This window comes from Rhinoraja longicauda, chromosome 2, assembly GCF_053455715.1.
Source record: "Rhinoraja longicauda isolate Sanriku21f chromosome 2, sRhiLon1.1, whole genome shotgun sequence".
Classification (NCBI taxonomy): Eukaryota; Metazoa; Chordata; class Chondrichthyes; order Rajiformes; family Arhynchobatidae; genus Rhinoraja; species Rhinoraja longicauda.
Window position 1 is genome coordinate 43,041,795 of NC_135954.1, and position 23,867 is coordinate 43,065,661.

Here is a 23,867-nt window from a genome sequence, read left to right on the forward strand (position 1 = left end):
TTTAGCAAATGCATACTTTATTTTCTGCCTTGTTGCAAATTTAAAAAAAATCAAAACATGACCAGCAACCCTGATTACGTATGACAATTATTCCAAGCGTATTTTCAAGCAGAATTAGCACCAGTGGGTCAATGGTTGGCTTCTTCACATGCACGAAAAGTACAATGATGGAAATTTTGCAGACTGCATGGATTCTAAATAAACAGGACAAAGACAACCTAAGAGGCTAGGATATTACAGGAGCACACAATCAAACACTGAAGTAAGCACGTGTCAATTTTAGGTATTTAATTTTGTTGAAACTGAAATGCAATAAATTGCTAGACAAAAGATTTTGCTCCGATTGTTGCCTTCAATTTTTTAAGCTCTTGAAATAGCATTAAATTTAGGCTGTGTAGGTATTCAGAAAAGAGGTACCAAGAAGTCCTATTCTTCACAGAAACAATGTGGTCCTACACCATATCCAAAATCATTCAATCTTCAAGTAGCGCAACTTTGTTATACTTTAGAGTTCCAAGGCTGGAAATCGGGCTGCCTCTGGATTCAAAATGTCAGTCAAGAAGTGAATAGCTCCGGCCATCCCTGTAAAAAAAATATCCATGTTACTTTGAGATCAGCACAATTGTTCCCTGTCATTTTAAATTTATTTTGTCAGCTTGGTGACAAAATCCATAGAAACCAGTAATTCTGTTAACTCAAGATCACGGACATTGAGAGATAAAAGCTCCCTCTCCGTAGGCATACAGTAACTGGAGGCCTGAAAAATCGGAATCCAATTAACCATCTGGAACTCCAACCTGAAATGCTGCTGAACCTTAACCTCCAGAGATGCTAAGTTTCTCCAGCACTTTGTGTTCCACACAAGATTCCAGCATCTGCAGTTCCTCATGACTAAACCATCTGGAACCATTGATCAACTGGAGAAACAAGAATAGCTCTTCCAGGTTCTCTTCTGCTATTCAATGAGGGAACAGCTATTCTGCTAACTTCTAAGTAGTTTTTATATGAAAAAAACTGTTAGCTTCAAGGTTTTCAATTGATCCAGATACAGTAATCCCATTTTTTATTTACCTCACATACTAATCAGGGAGAATGTAAGACGGTACTCGGAGCACATACTGGATGGTGTGTCAACTGAGACACTACGGTTTGAGCTCAAAAATAAGAAAGGAGCAATCACTAACAGGATTATATTATAGGTCACCCAATAGCCAGTGAGAGATAGGTCAGATATGTAGACAGATTATGGAGGAATACAAGAACCACAGGGCTGTTGTGGAGAGTGACTTTAACCTCCCCAAAATTGACTGTGACTTACTCAGTGCAAGTGAATTAGATGGGGCATAATTTGTTAGGTTGGTAACCAAGGTTTCCATTCACAATATGTGGATAGTCCGACTGGAGGAGGGAACATACTGGACCTTGTATTTGGAAATAAGCCTGGCGAGGTGACATGTTACAGTGGAAGGGCATCTTGAAGAAAGCTTTCACAACATTTAAGATTGTTTTGAATAGGCCTTGATGTTGGAAGAAGGTACTTAATTGGCACAAAATATATTACAATGTTAAGAAGGCAGGAGCTAGGGAGGGTAGATTGGGAGCAGCTGTTATGGGCCAAATCTTTTAAAGACCAGCTGATCAAAGTGCAACATCAGCATGTTCCAGTAAGGAGGATAAGGATCGCAAGGTAAAGGAACCATGGACGACCAAGATTGTAAAATTGGTTAGGAAAAAAATTAAGCATACATGAAGTTTAAGAAGGTGACATCAAACAGGGCTTATGGGGAATATAAAGCAAGTAGGAAAGAACTTAAGCAGGTGATTAGAAGGGACAAAGGGGCCATGGAATGTCATTGGCGAGTCAGATTAAGGAAAATCGCGTCTTTTTATATGTACATTAAAAACAGGGAAAAGTTAGGACCGGTCAAGAATAAAGGAGGGTACCTGTGGTTGGAGTCGAAGGATGGAGGCGATGTGCTAAATTAGTATTTTGCACCTATATTCACAGAGGAAAAGGACTTGGAGGACAGCAAGATCAGAATGGAGAACACAAATATGATAGGGCATTTTGAGATTGAGGAGGTGGTGCTGAGATTCTTGAAGAGCATTAAGGTAGACAAGTCCCCGACCTTGATGGGATCTATCCCAGGTTATTGAGGGAGGCGAGAGGAGATTGCAGAGGCCTTGAATATCCTTTTTTTTTTCTAGCCACAGGCAAGATCCTGAAGGACTCGCTAATATTGTTCCTTTATTTAAGAAGGGAAGTAGGGAGAATCCAACGAACTATAGGCCGGTGAACTTCACATCAGTGGTAGGGAAACTATTGGAGAGAATTCTTCAAGATACGATTTACTCCCATTTGAAAGAGGTCTAATTAAGGATAGCCAGCATGGCTTTGTACACAGCATGCCGTGTCTTACTAACTTGACTGAGTTTTTGCATACTTGAATTTTAATAAAGCTTTTGATAAAATTTAATCCAGAAGGTTAAAATGCACAGGATTAACGGTGACTTAGTCACATGGATTCAGAACTGATTTATTCGTACAAGACAGAGGGTTCTAGTGGAAGGAAGATATTTTGGTTAATGGTCTGTGACCAGTGGAGTTCCACAGGGATCTACGCTGGGACATCTGCAGTTTGTGATGCATTTAAATAACTTGGACGTAAATGTATAGGAAGGAACTGCAGATGCTTGTTTAAACCGATGATAGACACAAAAAGCTGGAGTAACTCAGCAGCAGCATCTCTGGAGAGAAGGAATGGGTAACGTTTCGGATCGAGACCTTTCTTTAGACTGGTTAGGGATAAGGGAAATGAGAGATATAGACGATGATATGGAGAGATAAAGAGCAATGAATCAAAGATATGCAAAAAAGAATGGCCAAGTGTAATAGGAATCGATGTGGAAGCTGAGATGAGCAAAGGATTAAAAGTACTATATATGAATGCATAAAGTATAAGAAGTAAAGTGGATGAGCTTGAGGATCAGTTAGAGATTGGCAGGTATGACATTGTGGGGATTATAGCGGCGTGGCTGCAGAAGGATCAGGACTGGGAACTGAATATTCAGGGTTATACGTCCTATTGAAAGAACAGGCGCAGAGAAGGTGGGGTAGCTCTGTTGGTGAGGGATGGAATTCAGTCCCTTGCAAGGGGTGACATTGGGACTCACGATGTAGTCACTGTGGTAGAGTTGAGGAATTGTAAAGGTAAGAAGACACTAATGGGAGTTATCTACAGGCCCCCAAACAGTAGCCTGGATAGAAGGTGAAAGTTGTAGCAGGAGTTAAAATTGGCATGTAACAAAGGTAATGCCACTGTAGTTATGGGGGATTTCAATATGCAGGTAGACTGAGAAAATCAGGTTGGTTCTGGACCCCCAAGAAAGGGAGTTTGTAGAGTGCCTCCAAGATGGATTCTTAGAGCAGCTTGTACTGGAGCCTACCAGAGAGAAGGCAATTCAGTGTTGTCCAATTGTACTGGAGCCTACCAGAGAGAAGGCAATTCAGTGTTGTCCAATGAACCAGATTTAATAAGGGAACTCAAGGTAAAGGAACTGCTTGGAGGTAGTGACCATAATATGACTAGTTTTAATCTGCAATTTGAGAGGGACAAGGTTAAACAAGGAATGTCAGTGTTGCAGTTGATCAAAGGGGACTATGAAGGCATGAGAGAGGAGCTGGCCAAGGTCGAATGGAAAGGGATTCTAGCAAGAATGACGGTGGAACAGCAATGGCAGGAATTTCTAGGCATAATCCAGAAGATGCAGGATCATTTCATTCCAAAGCGGAAGAAAGATTCTCAGGGGAGTAAGAGGCAACCGTGGCTGACAAGGGAAGTTAGAGATGGAATAAAACTAAAAGAAAAGATCTATAAGATTGCAAAGAGTAGCGGAAAGCCAGAGGAGTGGGCAACTTTCAAAGAACAACAGAAGATAGCAAAAAGGGCAATACGGGCTGAAAAGATGAGATACGAAGCAAAGCTGGCCAAGAATATAATGAAGGAAAGTAATAGGTTCTTTAGGTACGTTGAGAGAAAAAGATTAGTAATGACAAATGTAGGTCCCTTGAAGGCAGAAACGGGTGAAATTATTATGGGTAACAAGGAAATGGCGGAAGAGTTGAACAGGTACTTAAGATCTGTCTTCACTAAGGAAGACACAATCTCCCAGATGAACTGAAGGTTCCCAGAGGAACTGAAAGAAATTTGCATTAGGCGAGAAATAGCATTGGGTAGACTGATGGGACTGAAGGCTGATAAATCCCCAGGGCCTGATGGTCTGCATCCCAGAGTACTCAAGGAGGTGGCTCTAGAAATCGTGGACACATTGGTGATCATTTTCCAATGTTCAATAGATTCAGGATCAGTTCCTGTGTATTAGAGGGTAGCTAATGTTATCCCACTTTTCAAGAAAGGAGCGAGAGAGAAAACAGGGAATTATGGACGTTAGCCTGACATCGGTGGTGGGGAAGATGAGTAGTCAATTATTAAAGAGGTAATAACGGCACATTTGGATAGAGGTAAAAGAGTTGGTCCAAGTCAGCATGGATTTATGAAGGGGAAATCTTGCTTGACTAATCTTCTGGAATGTTTTGGGGATGTGACAAGTAAAATGGATGAAGGAGAACCAGTGGATGTAGTGTATCTAGACTTTCAGAAAGTCTTTGATAAGGTACCACACAGGAGGTTGGTGAGCAAAATTAGAGCACATGGTATTGGGGGTAGGGATTTGATATGGATAGAGAATTGGTTGGCAAACCAGAAGCAAAGAGTAAAAATAAACGGGTCCTTTTCAGAATGGCAGGCAGTGGAGAATGGAGTGGCGCAATTTCCTGTTATAGGAAATATGTTATTAAACAGGAAAAAGTACAGAAAAGATTTACAAGAATGTTGCCAGGAGTCGAGGGTCTGAGCTATAGGGAGAGGCTGAGCAGGCTAAGACTATTCCTTGGAGTACAGGAGGATGAGAGTGATCTTATAGAGGTGTATAAGATCATGAGAGGATTAGATAAGGAATATGCAGTTTTTTACCCGGAGAAGGGAAATCAAGAACTAGCAGAACTAGCAGGTTTAAGGTGAGGGGAGAAAGATTTAATAGGAACCAGAGGGACAACTTTTCTTTTAAACACACACAGGTTGCTAGATAAATGGAACGAGGAGGTAGTCGAGGCAGGTACTATCACAACTTTTAAGGAACATTTGGACAGGTACGTGGAAAGATAAGTTTTGGAGGGATATGGGCCAAACACAGGCAGGTTGTACTAGTGTAGATGGGCATGTTAGTCAGAGTGGGCAAGTTGGCCGAAAGGCCCATTTCCGCGCTATATGACTAACGCATTGCCTGGGGTGGTCGTGGAAGCTGCTATGATAGTGGTATTTAAGAGACTTTTAGATGGGTACATGAAAGACCAAGGTAGAGGGATAATGGATCATGTACACAGGTGAGATTAGTTTAACTCGGCGTCATATTTGGCTGAAGGGGTCGTTCCGGTGCTGTACTGTTCTATGTTCTATACCAATCAACTCCACCCTTCCCAACATGCACAGATTCTATAATCAGCTACACTCAATGGCCAATTTACCTGCTACTCTGCATGTCTTTAGTATGTTGGAGAAAACTGAAGGACCTGGAAGAAATCCACGCAGTCACAGGGAGAACGGGCAAACTCCATACAGAGCGTACAGAATACTTTCAGCATTTTCTTTTCATAACAGTAATGATCTATTCCATTTAGTTTGGCAAATCCATGATTTGTTCAATCTCAAAATATTATTAAAATACCAACATATTTAATGTTTTACCTTCAAACAAAGAATATGGTCTATCAGGGATACGACATCCATGAGTTCCGTAATCCAAACACCATTCTGCAAACTGTAAATGAGAAATTGTAAAAGATGTGATAGGTTTTTTACTTGACAGATTTGTACACATAACTTCCACCCTGTACTTTGAGGTGTGAATAAATTAATTCAAAGCTTGTTTCTGAAATATGGGACAAATTCCCCTTCTTTGAATAAGTAGGGTAAAAGATGTAATTGTATAGAAGTTCCTAATTTTCTTGCTTTTTTTTCCCCTTGTCTGTTTTCAAAAAATTCAGCTTTGAGAACTTGGATCAATAAGGAAAATTGCTTGAATTAAACAAAACACTTTAAGGCCATTTAGGTTTAGGGGAATGGTTTCCAAATCAATTTTTACTGGAGGATTAAACGGAAACAACCAATTGATGGTAATAATAATAATAATAATAATAAACTGAACTCTCAGAACTGCAAGCATAATATTTTGGAGAACAAATAGCACTAGTTAGTAGTCGAATGCTGCCTAAATGGAAATTAATATTTGATTTTGAATAATTTATATTATGGATAGAGAAATTTGATAACTACAAAAGAATAGAAAAAGGTTGTTAGAAAGTACATGATTTGTATTGTCAAGAACAACGAGTCATTGATACAAATTTATTAAGGAGAGGGAAGGACAATTTGTTCAGCGTTGAAGCTGCAAAACTCATTGGTCGGATTTGGGGTAGAAGTAAATCTTAACGTGCAATGCTCGATTGCTTTGGTGATTGAAGGAAGGAAGCGGGGTATGCTATAAGGGAAAGCAAATCTAGGTAGAATGATATACTCAAATGAGGGATAAAATTGGTTGACAGGAATTCTGTAATGTAATTGCTGTTTATAGCCAATCTGCACCAGCAAGAAAGTATGAATACACTCAAACAAGCAAACCATGGTCAAGAATTTCTTTTCCATACAAACTCTTTCTATTACATCTGTATGTTCTAGTAATCCAAAATCAAGATAACAATATGAATAATAAATAGTAAATGGTTTACTATTCAAATAGCCATCTTAAAAAATTCCATTAGCTCCTCATGCTGTCACAATGCTTGTCAGTCAACCAATTTTGATTAAACGTCTACATTATACAGTGAAATCTATATAAAAAAAGAATGTTAGTTTAGTTTAGAGATACAGCATGGAAAAGGGCCCTTTGACCCACCGAGTCTGCACCGACTAGCGATCCCCACACACTATCCTACACACACTAGCGATCCCCACACACTATCCTACATACACTAGCGATCCCCACACACTATCCTACATACACTAAGAACAATTTTACATTTATACCAAGCCAATTAACCCACAAACCTGTATGTCTTTGGAGTGTGGGAGGAAACCGAAAATCTCGGAGAAAACCCACGCAGGTCACGGGAAGAACGTACAAATTCCGTACAGACAAGCACCCGTAGGATCAAACCTGGGTCTCTGGCGCAGTAGGGCAGTAGCTCTACCCCTACGCCACCGTGCCTCCCTTAACTCAATTTTGATGAGTCAAATGTTGTTGGCCCAGGCCCAGAAATATCACCAGTGGTCTCACTCACCATGACTACACTTTGACACAGGCAGGCTTACCTTGCTTGCATTTAGCTATTAAAGAAAAGTCAAACATACAAAGTAAAATTAGCTAAAAACCTTTAAAATCAATGTTCTTCAATCTTACCCATTGCATTGGGGTGGGGGGAATTCTCCAGCCTAGGAAATCTCAGACACCCAAAGTTGAACTCCATGTCAGTCAATTCAGAATTAACATTTGCAGCATTTATCCTTTTCAACCTAGAGCAGAAGTCCAGACCCTTTACAGTTGAAGAATATTTCAATCTTCAAACATCACACACCTTCCCAGCTCACTTTGTGCTGAAACTATCTTTAATTTTTAGCTGCACTCAACTATTCCAACATCTTCTGCCCAAACTTTTAGTCTGTACATTTTGCTACCTAGTTCATTAAGGCTCAGTTTGTCACACAGTATGCCATTTACCCATTAAGCATTTAATTCTAATGATCCAATGCTGCTGGAGTTCACATTCAAATCAGTTCATTGCATTATTAATCCATCTGTCAACCACAATGCCCTATAACCTACCTTACTGGAAACACCCACATCACTAACTTCTTTTATATCCCTTTTATTAAAACTAGTTTTATTCTAGTTTTAATACCCATCCTTTCTGCTGGGAAGGGCCCAAATCTCATGGTTCCTTCTGCAACTCCCACCCCATCCCCATGCATTTTTTTTCTTTTTCTCAAAGTAAAGTTTTCTCTTTACTTTACTTTTGACAAACTATTTGCATACCCATTAACTTACCCAATGTTCTAAGACATTTCAAAGATTATACCTCTGAATGTTTTTGGAAAGTCGGGTAAGTTGATGTTCTATAAAGGGGAATCTAATGAAGAATCTGATTTTTTGGCTTTAATGCACACTCTCAATTTCTTTAGATAATATGAAAAAAAATGTTCACCAAATGCTCACATCAGCATTTGCGTCTCTCGTGCATTAGATCTACCAGTAGGTAACGGCTTAAAAATGAGTGAGCAAGTATATAAAATGAAATATCTACAATTAAATTATGCAAGCATGGGACGTTACAGTCGCTACACCACATCATTTAATTTGATATAAAATCCAGGGATTTATTATTCCATCCATATCTCAACTTACTTTGCAAGCTCTATAGAGATATTTTCTGTCCTGAGTTAACTTGTACAGACAGAGGAAAGAGTATCCATTTCCTGCAGTTCCATGGCAGATTCCATAACCCTTTCGCAGCAGCCCTCGCTGCCAGATAACATCACTGCACTCAGTTGCATCTCTCAGGTATTTATCTTCTTTGAAAGTCTTGATAGAAAAAGATACATTATTTTTTAATATGGAATAATAAAACAGCTTGTGTACTGAAGGTCAAATGGGTATTGCGTTAGCATGCTGGAAATCTTCAAGAAATCTTGCTTTTGATGACATACAATTCATATCTTCATCTGCAAACTTTGTACTGCGTTATACATATCATATTCACAACAAGAATTCAAAATTGCTGCTTCCGACTTCCAAATTCTGAATGGATTTACCAAACATTAGATTTTTTTTAAAGTAATATTTACTGTTAATCCTCTTATATGCCTTGTTCTCTGAGCATCAACTGGCTAGAGAAATCTGTAAAGGGGGGATTGAGAATAAATATTGCAACATCAATTGGGATAAGAATATGTTGACTTAAGGTATTTCAAATCAACACTTGAAAACAAAGCATGGTATGAGAATATGAAACCCATGGGAATACGACTATTTTATAGCAATTATAGGGCTCTAAATTGATCTTCACATTTGGGTTTAAATTGAAAAAGAATGTCATGTCCCTCTTCATTTCATTTCCAGCTACTTTAATTGAATTAGACTATGAAAAAAGAATTTTAGAACAAAAGCATATCCAATGACAGAAAATTCATCAAGCAGCCTTTAAAAATACTGACCTTGTATGACTGTATCAACATGTGTATAACACCAGGAGCACCGTGGCACCAATGAACCAGTCTGTCAGTTTCATTGCTTAATGATGAAGGATAATTTCCAGACTTGAACTTTTTATGTCGCACATAGTCCACGCTGGGTTTTACCAATTCAATCAAAGTCTCTTGCTCCACTTTTGAACCTGGCTGGAACAGAATATTTTTAAAAACCTAACAGCATTAAAAAATCATTAGAATAAACATTTATATATGGAAGGGTGGTAAAAGAGGGGGGGGGGGGGGAAAGAGGGAGGGGGGAAAGAGGGAGGGGGAAAGAGGGAGGGGGGAAAGAGGGAGGGGGGGAAGAGGGAGGGGGGGAAGAGGGAGGGGGGGAAGAGGGAGGGGGGGAAGAGGGAGGGGGGGAAGAGGGAGGGGGGGAAGAGGGAGGGGGGGAAGAGGGAGGGGGGGAAGAGGGAGGGGGGGAAGAGGGAGGGGGGGAAGAGGGAGGGGGGGAAGAGGGAGGGGGGGAAGAGGGAGGGGGGGAAGAGGGAGGGGGGGAAGAGGGAGGGGGGGAAGAGGGAGGGGGAAGAGGGAGGGGGGGAAGAGGGAGGGGGGGAAGAGGGAGGGGGGGAAGAGGGAGGGGGAAGAGGGAGGGGGAAAGAGGGAGGGGGGGGAAGAGGGAGGGGGGGGAAGAGGGAGGGGGGGGAAGGGGGAGGGGGGGAAGAGGGAGGGGGGGAAGGGGGAGGGGGGGAAGAGGGAGGGGGGGAAGAGGGAGGGGGGGAAGAGGGAGGGGGGGAAGAGGGAGGGGGGGAAGAGGGAGGGGGAGAAGAGGGAGGGGGGAAGAGGGAGGGGGGAAGAGGGAGGGGGGAAGAGGGAGGGGGGAAGAGGGAGGGGGAAGAGGGAGGGGGGAAGAGGGAGGGGGGAAGAGGGAGGGGGGAAGAGGGAGGGGGGAAGAGGGAGGGGGGAAGAGGGAGGGGGGAAGAGGGAGGGGGGAAGAGGGAGGGGGAAGAGGGAGGGGGGAAGAGGGAGGGGGGAAGAGGGAGGGGGGAAGAGGGAGGGGGGAAGAGGGAGGGGGGAAGAGGGAGGGGGGAAGAGGGAGGGGGGAAGAGGGAGGGGGGAAGAGGGAGGGGGGAAGAGGGAGGGGGGAAGAGGGAGGGGGGAAGAGGGAGGGGGGAAGAGGGAGGGGGGAAGAGGGAGGGGGGAAGAGGGAGGGGGGAAGAGGGAGGGGGGAAGAGGGAGGGGGGAAGAGGGAGGGGGGAAGAGGGAGGGGGGAAGAGGGAGGGGGGAAGAGGGAGGGGGGAAGAGGGAGGGGGGAAGAGGGAGGGGGGAAGAGGGAGGGGGGAAGAGGGAGGGGGGAAGAGGGAGGGGGGGAAGAGGGAGGGGGGGAAGAGGGAGGGGGGAAGAGGGAGGGGGGAAGAGGGAGGGGGGAAGAGGGAGGGGGGAAGAGGGAGGGGGGAAGAGGGAGGGGGGAAGAGGGAGGGGGGGAAGAGGGAGGGGGGGAAGAGGGAGGGGGGGAAGAGGGAGGGGGGGAAGAGGGAGGGGGGGAAGAGGGAGGGGGGGAAGAGGGAGGGGGGGAAGAGGGAGGGGGGGAAGAGGGAGGGGGGGAAGAGGGAGGGGGGGAAGAGGGAGGGGGGGAAGAGGGAGGGGGGGAAGAGGGAGGGGGGGAAGAGGGAGGGGGGAAGAGGGAGGGGGGAAGAGGGAGGGGGGAAGAGGGAGGGGGGAAGAGGGAGGGGGGAAGAGGGAGGGGGGAAGAGGGAGGGGGGAAGAGGGAGGGGGGAAGAGGGAGGGGGGAAGAGGGAGGGGGGAAGAGGGAGGGGGGAAGAGGGAGGGGGGAAGAGGGAGGGGGGAAGAGGGAGGGGGGAAGAGGGAGGGGGGAAGAGGGAGGGGGGAAGAGGGAGGGGGGAAGAGGGAGGGGGGAAGAGGGAGGGGGGAAGAGGGAGGGGGGAAGAGGGAGGGGGGAAGAGGGAGGGGGGAAGAGGGAGGGGGGAAGAGGGAGGGGGAAGAGGGAGGGGGGGAAGAGGGAGGGGGGGAAGAGGGAGGGGGGAAGAGGGAGGGGGGAAGAGGGAGGGGGGAAGAGGGAGGGGGGAAGAGGGAGGGGGGAAGAGGGAGGGGGGGAAGAGGGAGGGGGGGAAGAGGGAGGGGGGAAGAGGGAGGGGGGGAAGAGGGAGGGGGGGAAGAGGGAGGGGGGGAAGAGGGAGGGGGGGAAGAGGGAGGGGGGGAAGAGGGAGGGGGGAAGAGGGAGGGGGGGAAGAGGGAGGGGGGGAAGAGGGAGGGGGGGAAGAGGGAGGGGGGAGAGGGAGAGGGAGGGGGGAGAGGGAGGGGGGAGAGGGAGGGGGGAGAGGGAGAGGGAGGGGGGAGAGGGAGGGGGGAGAGGGAGGGGGGAGAGGGAGGGGGAGAGGGAGGGGGAGAGGGAGGGGGGAGAGGGAGGGGGGAGAGGGAGGGGGGAGAGGGAGGGGGGAGAGGGAGGGGGGAGAGGGAGGGGGGAGAGGGAGGGGGGAGAGGGAGGGGGGAGAGGGAGGGGGAGAGGGAGGGGGGAGAGGGAGGGGGGAGAGGGAGGGGGGAAGGGGGGAAAGAGGGAGTAGGGGGAAAGAGGGAGTAGGGGGAAAGAGGGAGTAGGGGGGAAAGAGGGAGTAGGGGGAAAGAGGGAGTAGGGGGAAAGAGGGAGGGGGGGAAGAGGGAGGGGGGGAAGAGGGAGGGGGGGAAGAGGGAGGGGGGGAAGAGGGAGGGGGGAAGAGGGAGGGGGGAAGAGGGAGGGGGGAGAGGGAGAGGGAGGGGGGAGAGGGAGAGGGAGGGGGGAGAGGGAGGGGGGAGAGGGAGGGGGAGAGGGAGGGGGAGAGGGAGAGGGAGGGGGGAGAGGGAGGGGGGAGAGGGAGGGGGGAGAGGGAGGGGGGAGAGGGAGGGGGGAGAGGGAGGGGGGAGAGGGAGGGGGGAGAGGGAGGGGGGAGAGGGAGGGGGGAGAGGGAGGGGGGAGAGGGAGGGGGGAGAGGGAGGGGGGAGAGGGAGGGGGGAGAGGGAGGGGGGAGAGGGAGGGGGGAAGGGGGGAAAGAGGGAGTAGGGGGAAAGAGGGAGTAGGGGGAAAGAGGGAGTAGGGGGGAAAGAGGGAGTAGGGGGAAAGAGGGAGTAGGGGGAAAGAGGGAGTAGGGGGGAAAGAGGGAGTAGGGGGAAAGAGGGAGTAGGGGGAAAGAGGGAGTAGGGGGAAAGAGGGAGTAGGGGGAAAGAGGGAGTAGGGGGAAAGAGGGAGTAGGGGGAAAGAGGGAGTAGGGGGGAAAGAGGGAGTAGGGGGGAAAGAGGGAGTAGGGGGAAAGAGGGAGTAGGGGGAAAGAGGGAGTAGGGGGAAAGAGGGAGTAGGGGGAAAGAGGGAGTAGGGGGAAAGAGGGAGTAGGGGGAAAGAGGGAGTAGGGGGAAAGAGGGAGTAGGGGGAAAGAGGGAGTAGGGGGAAAGAGGGAGTAGGGGGAAAGAGGGAGTAGGGGGGAAAGAGTGTTTTGTATTGGTCGATCTGATGAACTTCATCCCACTTCAAAAAAATATTTCTGATAAGCAGATGCGCTTTTTAAGGGCAAATTTCAGCAAGAAATAGAAGACCCAGGAACATTAAACCTCATCCTCTCCATCAGTGCCCATGCACACAATTCAAATTCAAACACACAATTCAATTCAATTCAAATTCAAATACAAATACTATTTCCTCTCACGCAAGGTGTCCACTTGACATTTTAAACACATTAAGCTCTGCAAAAATATTTCTGGCATTTACTTATTACATTCATTTTGAGTTCCTTTATACTATTATTATAGCCTCATTCAAATTTGAAAGTACAGAGCAAAGTCCAGATTAAAATAAATTTTAAAATTTAATGTATTCTGTTCCACAACAAAAATATTAGATCTAGAATTTTGAAAATACTAATGGATCCCGGTACAATTTCAGCATTTGAAATTTAGCAAGTTCTACAAAGCAATCATTAACACATCTTCAGATCACATTAGTTTATTGTCATATAACCAGGATGCAATGAGAATCCTGGTTCACATAAAGCTCAGAACAAACAGTATACCTATGATAATGATAAATACAATAATAAATATCACGACAAATGCAAAACAGCAGAATGATGCACAGAAAAATTAAAGTACAATAATGGAATAATCAAATGAGAGTCATAAAGTCATGGAGTGATACAGTGTGGAAACAGGCCCTTCGGCCCAACTTTCCCACACCGGCCAACAATCTCCCAGCTACACTAATCCCACTTGCCTGTGCTTAGTCCATATCCCTGCAAACATGTCCTATCCATGTACCGGTCTAACTGTTTCTTAAACGATGGGATAGTCCCAGCCTCAACTACCTCCTCTGGCAGCTTGTTCCATACACCCACCACCCTTTGTGTGGAAAAAGGTACCCCTCGGATTCCTATTAAATCTTTTCCCCTTCACCTTGAACCCATGTCCTCTGGTCCTCGATTCCCCTACTGTGGGCAAGAGACTCTGTGCATCTACCTGACCTATCCCTCTCATGATTTTGTATACCTCTATAAGATCACCCCTCATCCTCCTGCACTCCATGGAATAGAGACCCAGCCTATTCAACCTCTCTCTACAGCTCACACTCTCTAGTCCTAGCAACATCCTCGTAAATCTTTTCTGAACCCTTTCAAGCTTGACAATATCTTTCCTATAACATGGTGCCCAGAACTGAACACAATATTCTAAATACAGTCTCACCAGCGTCTTATACAACTGCAAAATGACCTCCCAACTTCTATACTCAATACTCTGACTGATGATGGCCAAAGTGCCAAAAGCCTTTTTGGCCACCTTATCTACCTGCGACTTGACTTTCAAGGAACTATGCACCTGTACTCCGAGATCCCTTTGCTCTACAATACCACCCAGAGGCCTACCATTTACAGTGTAGGTCCTGCCGTTATTCGATGTCCCAAAATGCAACAACTCATGCTTCTCTATATTAAATTCCATCAACCTGGCCACCCACCTGGCCAATCGATCCAGATCCTGCTGCAATCTTTCACAACCATCTTCACTATCTGCAAAACCACTCACTTTGTATCATCAGCAAACTTGCTATTCTTGCCCTGTATGTTCTCATCCAAATTATTGATGTCGATGACAAACAGTAATGAGCCCAGCACCGAACCCTGAGGCATACCACTAGTCACAGGCCTCCAGTCCGAGAAGCACATCAATTTGAGAAAGGACATTCTTGCTATTGAGGGAGTGCAGCGTAGGTTCACATCCTATCGAAAGGACAGACGGGTTTGCAGAGGGGGTGTGGTCACTCTGTTGGTAAGGAATGATATTCAGTCCCTTGCAAGGGGCGACATAGAATCAGAAGTTGTAGAGTATGGACAGAACTGAGGAATTGTAAGGGTAAAAAGACCCTAATGGGAGTTATCTACAGGCCCCCAAACAGTAGCCTGGACATAGGGTGCAAGTTGAATCAAGAGTTAAAATTGGCATGTCGCAAATGTAACTCTATGGTGGTTATGGGAGATTTCAACATGCAGGTAGACTGGGAAAATCAGGTTGGTACTGGACCCCAGGAAAGAGTTTGTGGAGAACCTTTGAGATGGATTCTTAGAACAGCTTGTACTGGAGCCTACCAGAGAGAAGGCAATTCTGGATTTAGTGTTGTGTAATAGAAACATAGAAAATAGGTGCAGGAGTTTCTATGTTTCTATTACACAACACTAAATCCAGAATTGCCTCGGTTAATGAACTGGATTTGATAAGGGAACTCAAGGTAAAAGAGCCATAAGGTGGCAGTGATCATAATATGATAAGTTTTAATCTACAGTTTGAGAGGGAGAAGGGAAAATCGGAAGTGTCAGTAATAAAGTTGAGCAAAGGGAACTATAGAGGCATGAGGGAGGAGCTGGCCAGAGTTGACTGGAAAGAGACCCTAGCAGGGAAGACGGTGGAACAGCAATGGCAGGTATTTCTGGGAATAATACAGAAGGTGCAGGATCAGTTCATCCCAAAGAGGAGGAAAGATTCTAAGGGGAGTAAGAGGCGACCGTGGCTGAAAACAGAAGTCAAGGAAAGTATAAAAATAAAAGAGAAGAAGTATAACATAGCAAAGATGAGCAGGAAGCCAGAGGATTGGGACTCTTTTAAAGAGCAACAGAAGATAACTAAAAAGGCAATACGGAGGGAAAAGATGAGGTACAAAGGTAAGCTGGCCAAGAATATAAAGGAGGATAGTAAAAGCTTCTTTAGGTACGTGAAGAGAAAAAAAATAGTTAAGGCAAATGTGGGTCCCTTGAAGGCAGAAGTAGGTGAATTTATTATGGGGAACAAGGAAATGGCAGACAACTTTAACGGGTACTTTCGATCTGCCTTCATTAAGGAAGACACAAACAATCTCCCAGATGTTCTAATGGCCAGAGATCCTAGGTGACAGATAAACTGAAGGAAATTCACATTAGACAGGAAATGGTGTTGGGTAGACTGATGGCTGATAAATCCCCAGGGCCTGATGGTCTGCATCCCAGGGTACTTAAGGAGGTGGCTCTGGAAATCGTGGACGCATTGGTGATCATTTTCCAATGTTCTATAGATTCAGGATCAGTTCCTGTGGATTGGAGGGTAGCTAATGTTTTCCCACTTTTTAAGAGAGGGAGAGAGAAAACAGGAAATTATAGACCAGTTAGTCTGACATCATTGGTGGGGAAGATGCTGGAGTCAATTATAGAAGAAATTGTGGAGCATTTGGATGGCAGTAACAGGATCGTTCCGAGTCAGCATGGATTTACAAAGGGGAATCATGCTTGACTAATCTTCCTCATTCTTTTGAGGATGTAACTAGGAAAATGGACAGGGGAGAGCCGGTGGATGTAGTGTACCTCGACTTTCAGAAAGCCTTCGACAAGGTCCCACATAGGAGATTAGTGGGCAAAATTAGAGAACATGGTATTGGGGGTAGGGTACTGACATGGATAGAAAATTGGTTGGCAGACAGGAAACAAAGAGTAGGGATAAATGGGTCCCTTTCAGAATGGCAAGCAGTGATTAGTGGGGTACCGCAAGGCTCAGTGCTGGGACCGCAGCTATTTACAATATACATTAATAACTTGGATGAAGGGATAAAAAGTAACATTAGCAAATTTGCCGATGACACAAAGCTGGGTGGCAGTGTGAACTGTGAGGAGGATGCTATGCGGTTGCAGGGTGCCTTGGACAGGTTGTGTGAGTGGGCAGATGCATGGCAGATGCAGTTTAATGTGGATAAATGTGAGATTATCCACTTTGGTGGTAAGAACAGGAAGGCAGATTATAATCTGAATGGTGTCAAGTTAAGAAAAGGGGAAGTACAACGAGATCTGGGTGTCCTAGTTCATCAGTCACTGAAAAGAAGCATGCAGGTACAGCAAGCAGTGAAGAAAGCCAATGGAATGTTGGCCTTCATAACAAGAGGAGTTGAGTATAGGAGCAAAGAGGTCCTTCTGTAGTTGTACAGGGCCCTAGTGAGACCACACCTGGAGTATTGTGTGCAGTTTTGGTCTCCATATTTGAAGAAGGACATTCTTGCTTTTGAGGGAGTGCAGTGTAGGTTCACGAGGTTAATTCCCGGAATGGCGGGACTGTCGTATGCTGAAAGACTGGAGCGACTGGGCTTGTATACTGGACTTTAGAAGGATGAGAGGGGAACTTATTGAAACATATAAGATTATTAAGGGATTGGACACGCTAGAGGCAGGAAACATGTTCCCTATGTTGGGGGAGTCCCGAACCAGGGGCCACAGTTTAAGAATAAGGGGTAGGCCACTTAGAACGGAGATGAAGAAAAACGTTTTCACTCAGAGTTGTGAAGCTGTGGAATTCTTTGCCTCAGAAGGCAGTGGACGCCAATTCTCTGGATGCTTTCAAGAGAGAGTTAGATAGAGCTCTTAATGATAGCGGAGTCAAGAGATATAGGGAGAAGGCAGGAACGGGGTACTGATTGTGGATGATCAGCCATGATCACATTGAATGGTGGTGCTGGCTCGAAGGGCCGAATAGCCTACTCCTGCACCTATTGTCTATGTGTCTATGCAACCTTCCACCATCACCCTCTGCTTCCTTCCATGGAGCCAATTTGCTATCTATTCAGCTATCTCTCCTTGATAACTAACCTTCCAGACCAGCCTAGCTTGCGGAACCTTGTTGAATGCCTTACTGAAATACATGTAAACAACATCTACAGCTCTGCCCTCATCGACCTTTTTGGTCACATCCTCAAAAAAAAAAAAAAAGATTTGTGTGACACGACCCCCCACGAATAAAACCATGCTGACTATCCCTATTCAGTCCTTACTCATCCAAATGCCCGTATAACCTTTCCCTCAGAATACTCTCTAGTAACTTTCCAACTACAGATGTTAAGCTCAGTTTCCATATCATCAGAATACTTTCTATTGCAGATCTGTAGAAGTACGAGAGAATCCTTATGGGCATGCCAAATCTTCTTAGATGGCCAAGATGTGCTTTCTTGATCACCACATCAGTGTGAAGGTTAGGTTGTGGGTGATATGGATGTCTACAAACTTCAAGCTATCGACTGCCTCTATGTCAGCTCCGCTGATGAGGGCAGGATGATGTACACCTACCTCCCATCCTCACAAAAAAAAACGCTTCCTTAAATGAACCACCAACTCTTGGTGACATTAAGGGCCCGGTTGTTATTCTGACACCATGACATAACATTCTCCATCCCTTTCCTCTAGTTCGTCTCATTGTTGTTGATCCGGCCGCCAACAGTGGTATCATCGGCAAACTTAAAGATTGAGTTGGTCTTACATCTGGTCACAGCCATGGGTGTACAGGGTGCAGAGAAAAGGACTGAGCACATAACCCTGAGGGGCACCAGTGAGGTAGGGTCAAGGTGGAGGAAATTACATGATGATTTTAATTAGTATAAGAAAATAACTGCAGATGCTAGTTCAAATCGAAGGTATTTATTCACAAAATGCTGGAGTAACTCAGCAGGTCAGGCAGCATCTCAGGGGAGAAGGAATGGGTAACGTTTCGGGTCGAGACCCGAAACGTCACCCATTCCTTCTCTCCTGAGATTCCGCCTGACCTGCTGAGTTACTCCAGCATTTTGTGAATAAATACCTTTGATGATTTTGTGAATAAATACCTTTGATGATTTTAATTGATTATAGTCTGACAGTCAAGATGCGCAGAAGCCAGTTGCAAATGGATGTCCCGAAGCCAACGTCCATATGTTTGAAGAAGGGTCTCGACCCAAAACGCCACCCATTCCTTCTCACTAGAGATGCTGCCTGTCCCGCTGAGTTACTGTTGGTAAGGAATGACCCAGCATTTTGGGTCTATCTTCCAAATGTTTAGAGACTAGTTTATTTTGTATAATGGTGTTGAGGCCTAAGCTATAGTCAATGAATAGCACCTTGACATCAGTGTTCTTATTGTCAGGGTGATCCAGAGCTGAATGTAGTGAATGAGATGGTGTCTTGTTAGAACTATCTTTCTTATATATAAATTGCATGGGGTCTAGATTGTCCCAGAAGACTGGTGCAGAAGTGGGCCATTACTAATGTTTAAGCACTTTAATGTTGTTAATGTTAGAGCAACTGAGCAATAGTCATTCGAGACCTTTCCGTTTATTTTTCTTGGGAAATGGAATGGTTCCTTGAAGAAGTGTGGAGAGAAAACTGTTGAAGTGAGAGGTTGAAGATGTTGGCGAAGAGTGGCCAGTTGATTGGCGCATGATTACAGAACCTGTTCAGGGACTTCACTCGAGTTAGTCACTTTCCAAGAGTTTAGCCTCATGAAAGCAGATGTGAGCATTACTCTGAGAAGTATGTGAGAGTCAGCAGAACTTAAAATTTTGTTTGCCTGTTCAAAACAAATGCAAAAGGCTATGAGGTCATCTAGAAGAGTCATATTATTGCCACAGATTGCCACAGATTGCCCCTGACTTCACCCGTGGTAGTATTCTGACCCTGCCACTGTTGCCTTGCATCTGCTCAATTTAATTGAGCTTCCAGCTTTAGTTTAATTTAATGGTACAGTGTGGAAACAGGCCCATTGGCCCCCGAGTCTGCCGAACATCGATCACCTGTACACTAATTTTGTTATCCCACCTTCGCATTCTACACATTAGGACAATTTACAGAAGCCAATTTACCTACAAACCTGCACATCTTTGGAATGTGGGAGGAAACCCGAGCACCTGGAGAAAACCCTTGCGGTCACATGGAGAACCTACAAACTCCACACAGACAGCACCCGTGGTCAGGATCGAATTCGGGTCTTTGCCGTTCGTTTTGGAATCTTCTTGGCATCCCCGTTAGCCTTGCAGATATCATACTCGGCCTTAAAGATAGACACAAAATGCTGGAGTAACAGGTAGACGCCCAAGAATCTGTTGCCCAGAGTAGGGGAATCAAGAACCAGAGGACATAGATTTAAGGTGGGGAGAAGGAAGATTTAATAGGAACCTGAGGGGTAACCTTTCAAAGGGTAGTGGGTGCATAGAATGAGCTGCTGGAGGAGGTAGTTGAGGCAAGAACTATCGCAATGTTTAAGAAACATTTAGATAGGTACATGGATAGGAGAGATTTAGAGGGATATGCGCCAAACGCAGGCAGGTCGGACTAGTGTAGATGGGACATGTCGGTGTGGGCAGGTTGGGCTGAAGGGCCTGTTTCCATGCTGTATAACTATGACTTTATGACTATAACTCAACAGGTCAAGTAGCATCTCTGGAGAAAGGGAATAGGTCATGTTTGGGTCAGAACCCTTCTTCAGAGTGGGTCTGCAGTGCATTTCTCAATGAATGCTGGAGTAATACAGCAGATTGAATCACTCTGAAGGGTTCCGACATCACCTATCCATGTTCTCCAGAGATGCTGCCTTATTCCAGCCCATTGTGTCCTTTTGTTTATTAATCAGTGCCTGCAGTTCTTTGTTTCAACTGCATCCAATGATAATACCATACTTGGTCATAGCAGACAATTGGCAATAACAGACATCACTTCCCCACCCCTCCTATGGTCCGTTATAACAAGGGTTTACTGTATACTCATTCAGGTTGGATGAAGTGAAGTGGTCCTGAACATTTTCCAGTCTACAAACTACTTTATTTCTCCCTTCGTCGGTGCATTGGGTTTCAATTCATTTGTAGCAGCGACAGATGATCAGACTGGTAGAAATGAATAACTGAGTTAAGGTTTATCCTTTACATCCAAGGAGCAACCATTCCATTTTCAGGTAGAATGCTTGAAAATATCTAAAGTGCAAAACCATGACTTAATAAGCCACATTTGTTGAGCATGTGCTTATGAATAGGAGGTTCATACTTAATGGCACAGAATTTATGGACCTCTTGGTATAATGCTTTTTATTTTCCTAAGAATTCCCTACAGATTTAGATTTCGCTAATTTATTTTAAACTCTTAACATTAAATATGAGGATGCCAGATACTTTTAAATATATATCTTAGTGCTAGAGATTGTTTGACAGTAATTAAATCTTATTATTAAAAATTCATATAAATAGAAAAGCACCACCCATTTCTGCACATTTAGTGTAATTCCAGTGTCACACATTCCACATACTTCAATATTGAGCCTCTCAACAAAAGATTTAAAAAATTCAGGACCACCATGGAAACTTCAATTCCCCACATTAAATCTATGAATGTGCAGACACCTGACACCCCTGTCATTTTGTTCTCTAATAAGTGCCAATGCACCAATGTTGATTGTATTAATTAACATGGACTTGTATATTTGATGTAATACTTGGTTGGTATCGTCAACCTATTCTTTCACTGGCTAGTGTTATTACTATTCTTCGTATCAAAGGCAACTTTAAATCACTTGCAATTTTCATTTTTTTCTCTCTATGGTGTTATTGAATTCTGTTATTTAAAAGTCTGATAAAAATGCCACATGCAGTTCTGAGTTTGTATGAAGACTGCATTGAAATAATTCCAATGAAGTTTCAAAATAGAAACCAACCTGCATTAGCATGTAGTAGATCCCAGAAAGACCATGTGCTGCTCCAACATATAGTTTTCTGTGCCATTGATACAAAAGTGGACAGCGTTCTGTTTTGCGCTCTTCCTTAGATAAGTTCTTGCCAGATTCAATTATGGCACCAACCACCTGTTTGCGAGAGTGAGAGAGAGAGAGATTGTGGTGAGGAAGGACGAAGAACAATTTATTTAAAAAACAGCAATTGAGTGCCCAATTACCTTTAAAATATAGTCTTACTGTCAAGTTTAGTAAAAATGTGGTTTTAAATATTAAGCATATATTTATTTGTTTATTTGAACAAAAAAATAATCATGCACTTTGCCTCTTTCCTAGACTATCAGAACTGCACACAGTGCTATACTGTTCTGCTGCCAATGTTGCTCCTTTGTTTAAGAAGGGCAATAGGGAGAACATGGTTGGAGAGATCAGGCATAGACTAGGCGACTGTTTCGGTGACCACATGCTCTGCCCATCAGGGACAGCTGGAGATCCTCCCTCTCCAGCGCTCATCTCTCCATTCCCCACTACCCAATTCCTTTCCCCTTCTTCACTATCTATTCATCACCCATCCATCCCTATTCTGGTTCTGTCATTTGTCTTTGCCAGTGTCACTAACCCCTCCCTCCATTCCTATCAATCCACCATCCCTTCCTCTGGTTCCACATTTCGGTCCTAACTTTCTGTTCTTATAAGATTCCACAATTTGTACTTTTTTCGTTTTCTCCATTTATCACTTCCATCCTTGGTTTCCATCACCACCCTTCTCTACCCCACCTCCATCTGCTAAATAACCCTTCCTTACTTGGATTCACCTTTCACTTGCCAGTTCTTGCCCCATTCCTCCCATCTTTCTACCAGCTATCTCTCTTCTGAAACGGCAGTTGAAATAGTTCAAGAATGTAAAAATAGTGCATTTTGTCGATGATAGACTTCAGTTTGAAGAAGGGTCCCTACCCAAAACCTCGTTGATCTATTTTCCTCCAAAGATGCTGCCTGGCCTGTGAAATTCCTCCAACAGTTTTTTGGATAATTATCAGTATGACTTTAAATCCATGGAGGTGATGCAGATGGTGCTTTTGTCAGGGGAGGTTTTTACTTAATTTAGTATGTTTTCCTTTCATTAGAAATATTTTAAAACTAATTTTCTACAATACATCAATCATATCAGGTGACAAATATAAATTGAAGATAGACACAAAAAGCTGGAGTAACTCAGCAGGACAGGCAGCATCTCTGGAGAGAAGGAATAGGTGACGTTCCGGGTCAAGACCCTTCTTGCTCCTTATGAAAGAAAGCATTACAAGCAATAGCATGTAACAACAGTAATTAATTATTTTCACTATCCATAGGCCAAAACACATTTAACTCTCTACTCCAAGTAATGCCACAAGATCTTTTACATCTTCCTGGAGTATTCAGGACCACACCACATCTAAAGAATAGCTTTCCAATTATATAGCAATCGATCACAGCATTCAAACAATATCACCAAAAGGTAGTTTTCTTACCTCCTGAATAACAGAACAAGGAACAGTATCTTGTCCAATCTCTGTGTTTACATATAGTAAAGCGTATAGGTATCCAGCTCGGCCATAAAGAAGCTCATCTGGGAGATCAGAGTCCAAACATACTACCGTTCTCTGCAATTGTAACAATCTAAAAGAAAGACAAATAGAAAGCATATATGTACCTAAAGCAATCTCTCAGTGGTCATTACAAAATATTAAAGCATTCTTGCTAGAAAATAATTAATGGGGGGGGGGGGGGGCTCGCTCGGACGTAGGTCCCTGCCATTGGTTGTAGTTTGAAGTTGGGAGCGGCGCTATTGGCAAGGACTTACGGTGGTTATTTCAATGGCTGATTTCCGCCTGTATAAAGGCAGGCCAGCCGGTAAGCCATAAGGTAGTTCTTGACGAGTGGGGTTTACTGGGTCACGATCAGAGCCGCGGACAGAGGCAGAGAGAGAGAGAGAGAGAGAGAGAGAGAGAGAGGTGTGCTGCTGTAAGACAGGCCCCACACACACCGAGATAAGTATCGTTTTGTTCTCTCTCTTGCCAATAAATCCGATTTGTAACTTAACGGATGGGTGTGCCTTTTTAGACAGATCCTTGAACCTGTTCCCTTGTAACATTTGGGGTAGTCTGCAGGATTTGATGAATAGAAAAATGATTGTAAAATAAATCAAACAGTCCAGAGGAGTACCACATTCCGGGGTGGACCGACTATACAGAGGGATTTGGGGCTGTGGCGTGGGGCGCTGGCTGATCTCCTGGCGGCTCACAGGACACCGGTCGACTGGTCAAACAAGACCGACCCCCAACATGTTACATAGGAAATAAAACTGCAGATGCTGGTTTAAATCGATGATAGACACAGAATGCTGGAGTAACTCAGCGGGTCAGGAGAGACATCTCTGGAGAGAAGGAATGGGAGACGTTTTGGGTCCACCCGAAATGTCACCCATTCCTTCTCTCCAGAGATGCTGCCTGACCTGCTGAGTTACATAGAAAATAGGTGCTGGAGGAGGCCATTTTGCCCTTCGAGCCAGCACCGTCATTT

General features: G+C 44.8%; 1 protein-coding gene across 1 annotated transcript in view; it reads right to left on the reverse strand.

Annotated features, from left to right (window-relative positions):
- The window catches only part of lancl2 (LanC lantibiotic synthetase component C-like 2 (bacterial)), a 41,137-nt gene continuing 17,270 nt past the window's right edge, over positions 1 to 23,867 (reverse strand). The window contains exons 4-9 of the mRNA XM_078427929.1: positions 22,817 to 22,964; positions 21,291 to 21,437; positions 9,327 to 9,509; positions 8,518 to 8,694; positions 5,805 to 5,877; positions 1 to 582 (exon numbers count right to left, since the gene is read on the reverse strand). Coding sequence (XP_078284055.1) covers positions 506 to 582; positions 5,805 to 5,877; positions 8,518 to 8,694; positions 9,327 to 9,509; positions 21,291 to 21,437; positions 22,817 to 22,964 — 805 coding nt within the window. The 3' untranslated portion in view covers positions 1 to 505. The remainder of the gene's footprint in view (positions 583 to 5,804; positions 5,878 to 8,517; positions 8,695 to 9,326; positions 9,510 to 21,290; positions 21,438 to 22,816; positions 22,965 to 23,867) is intronic.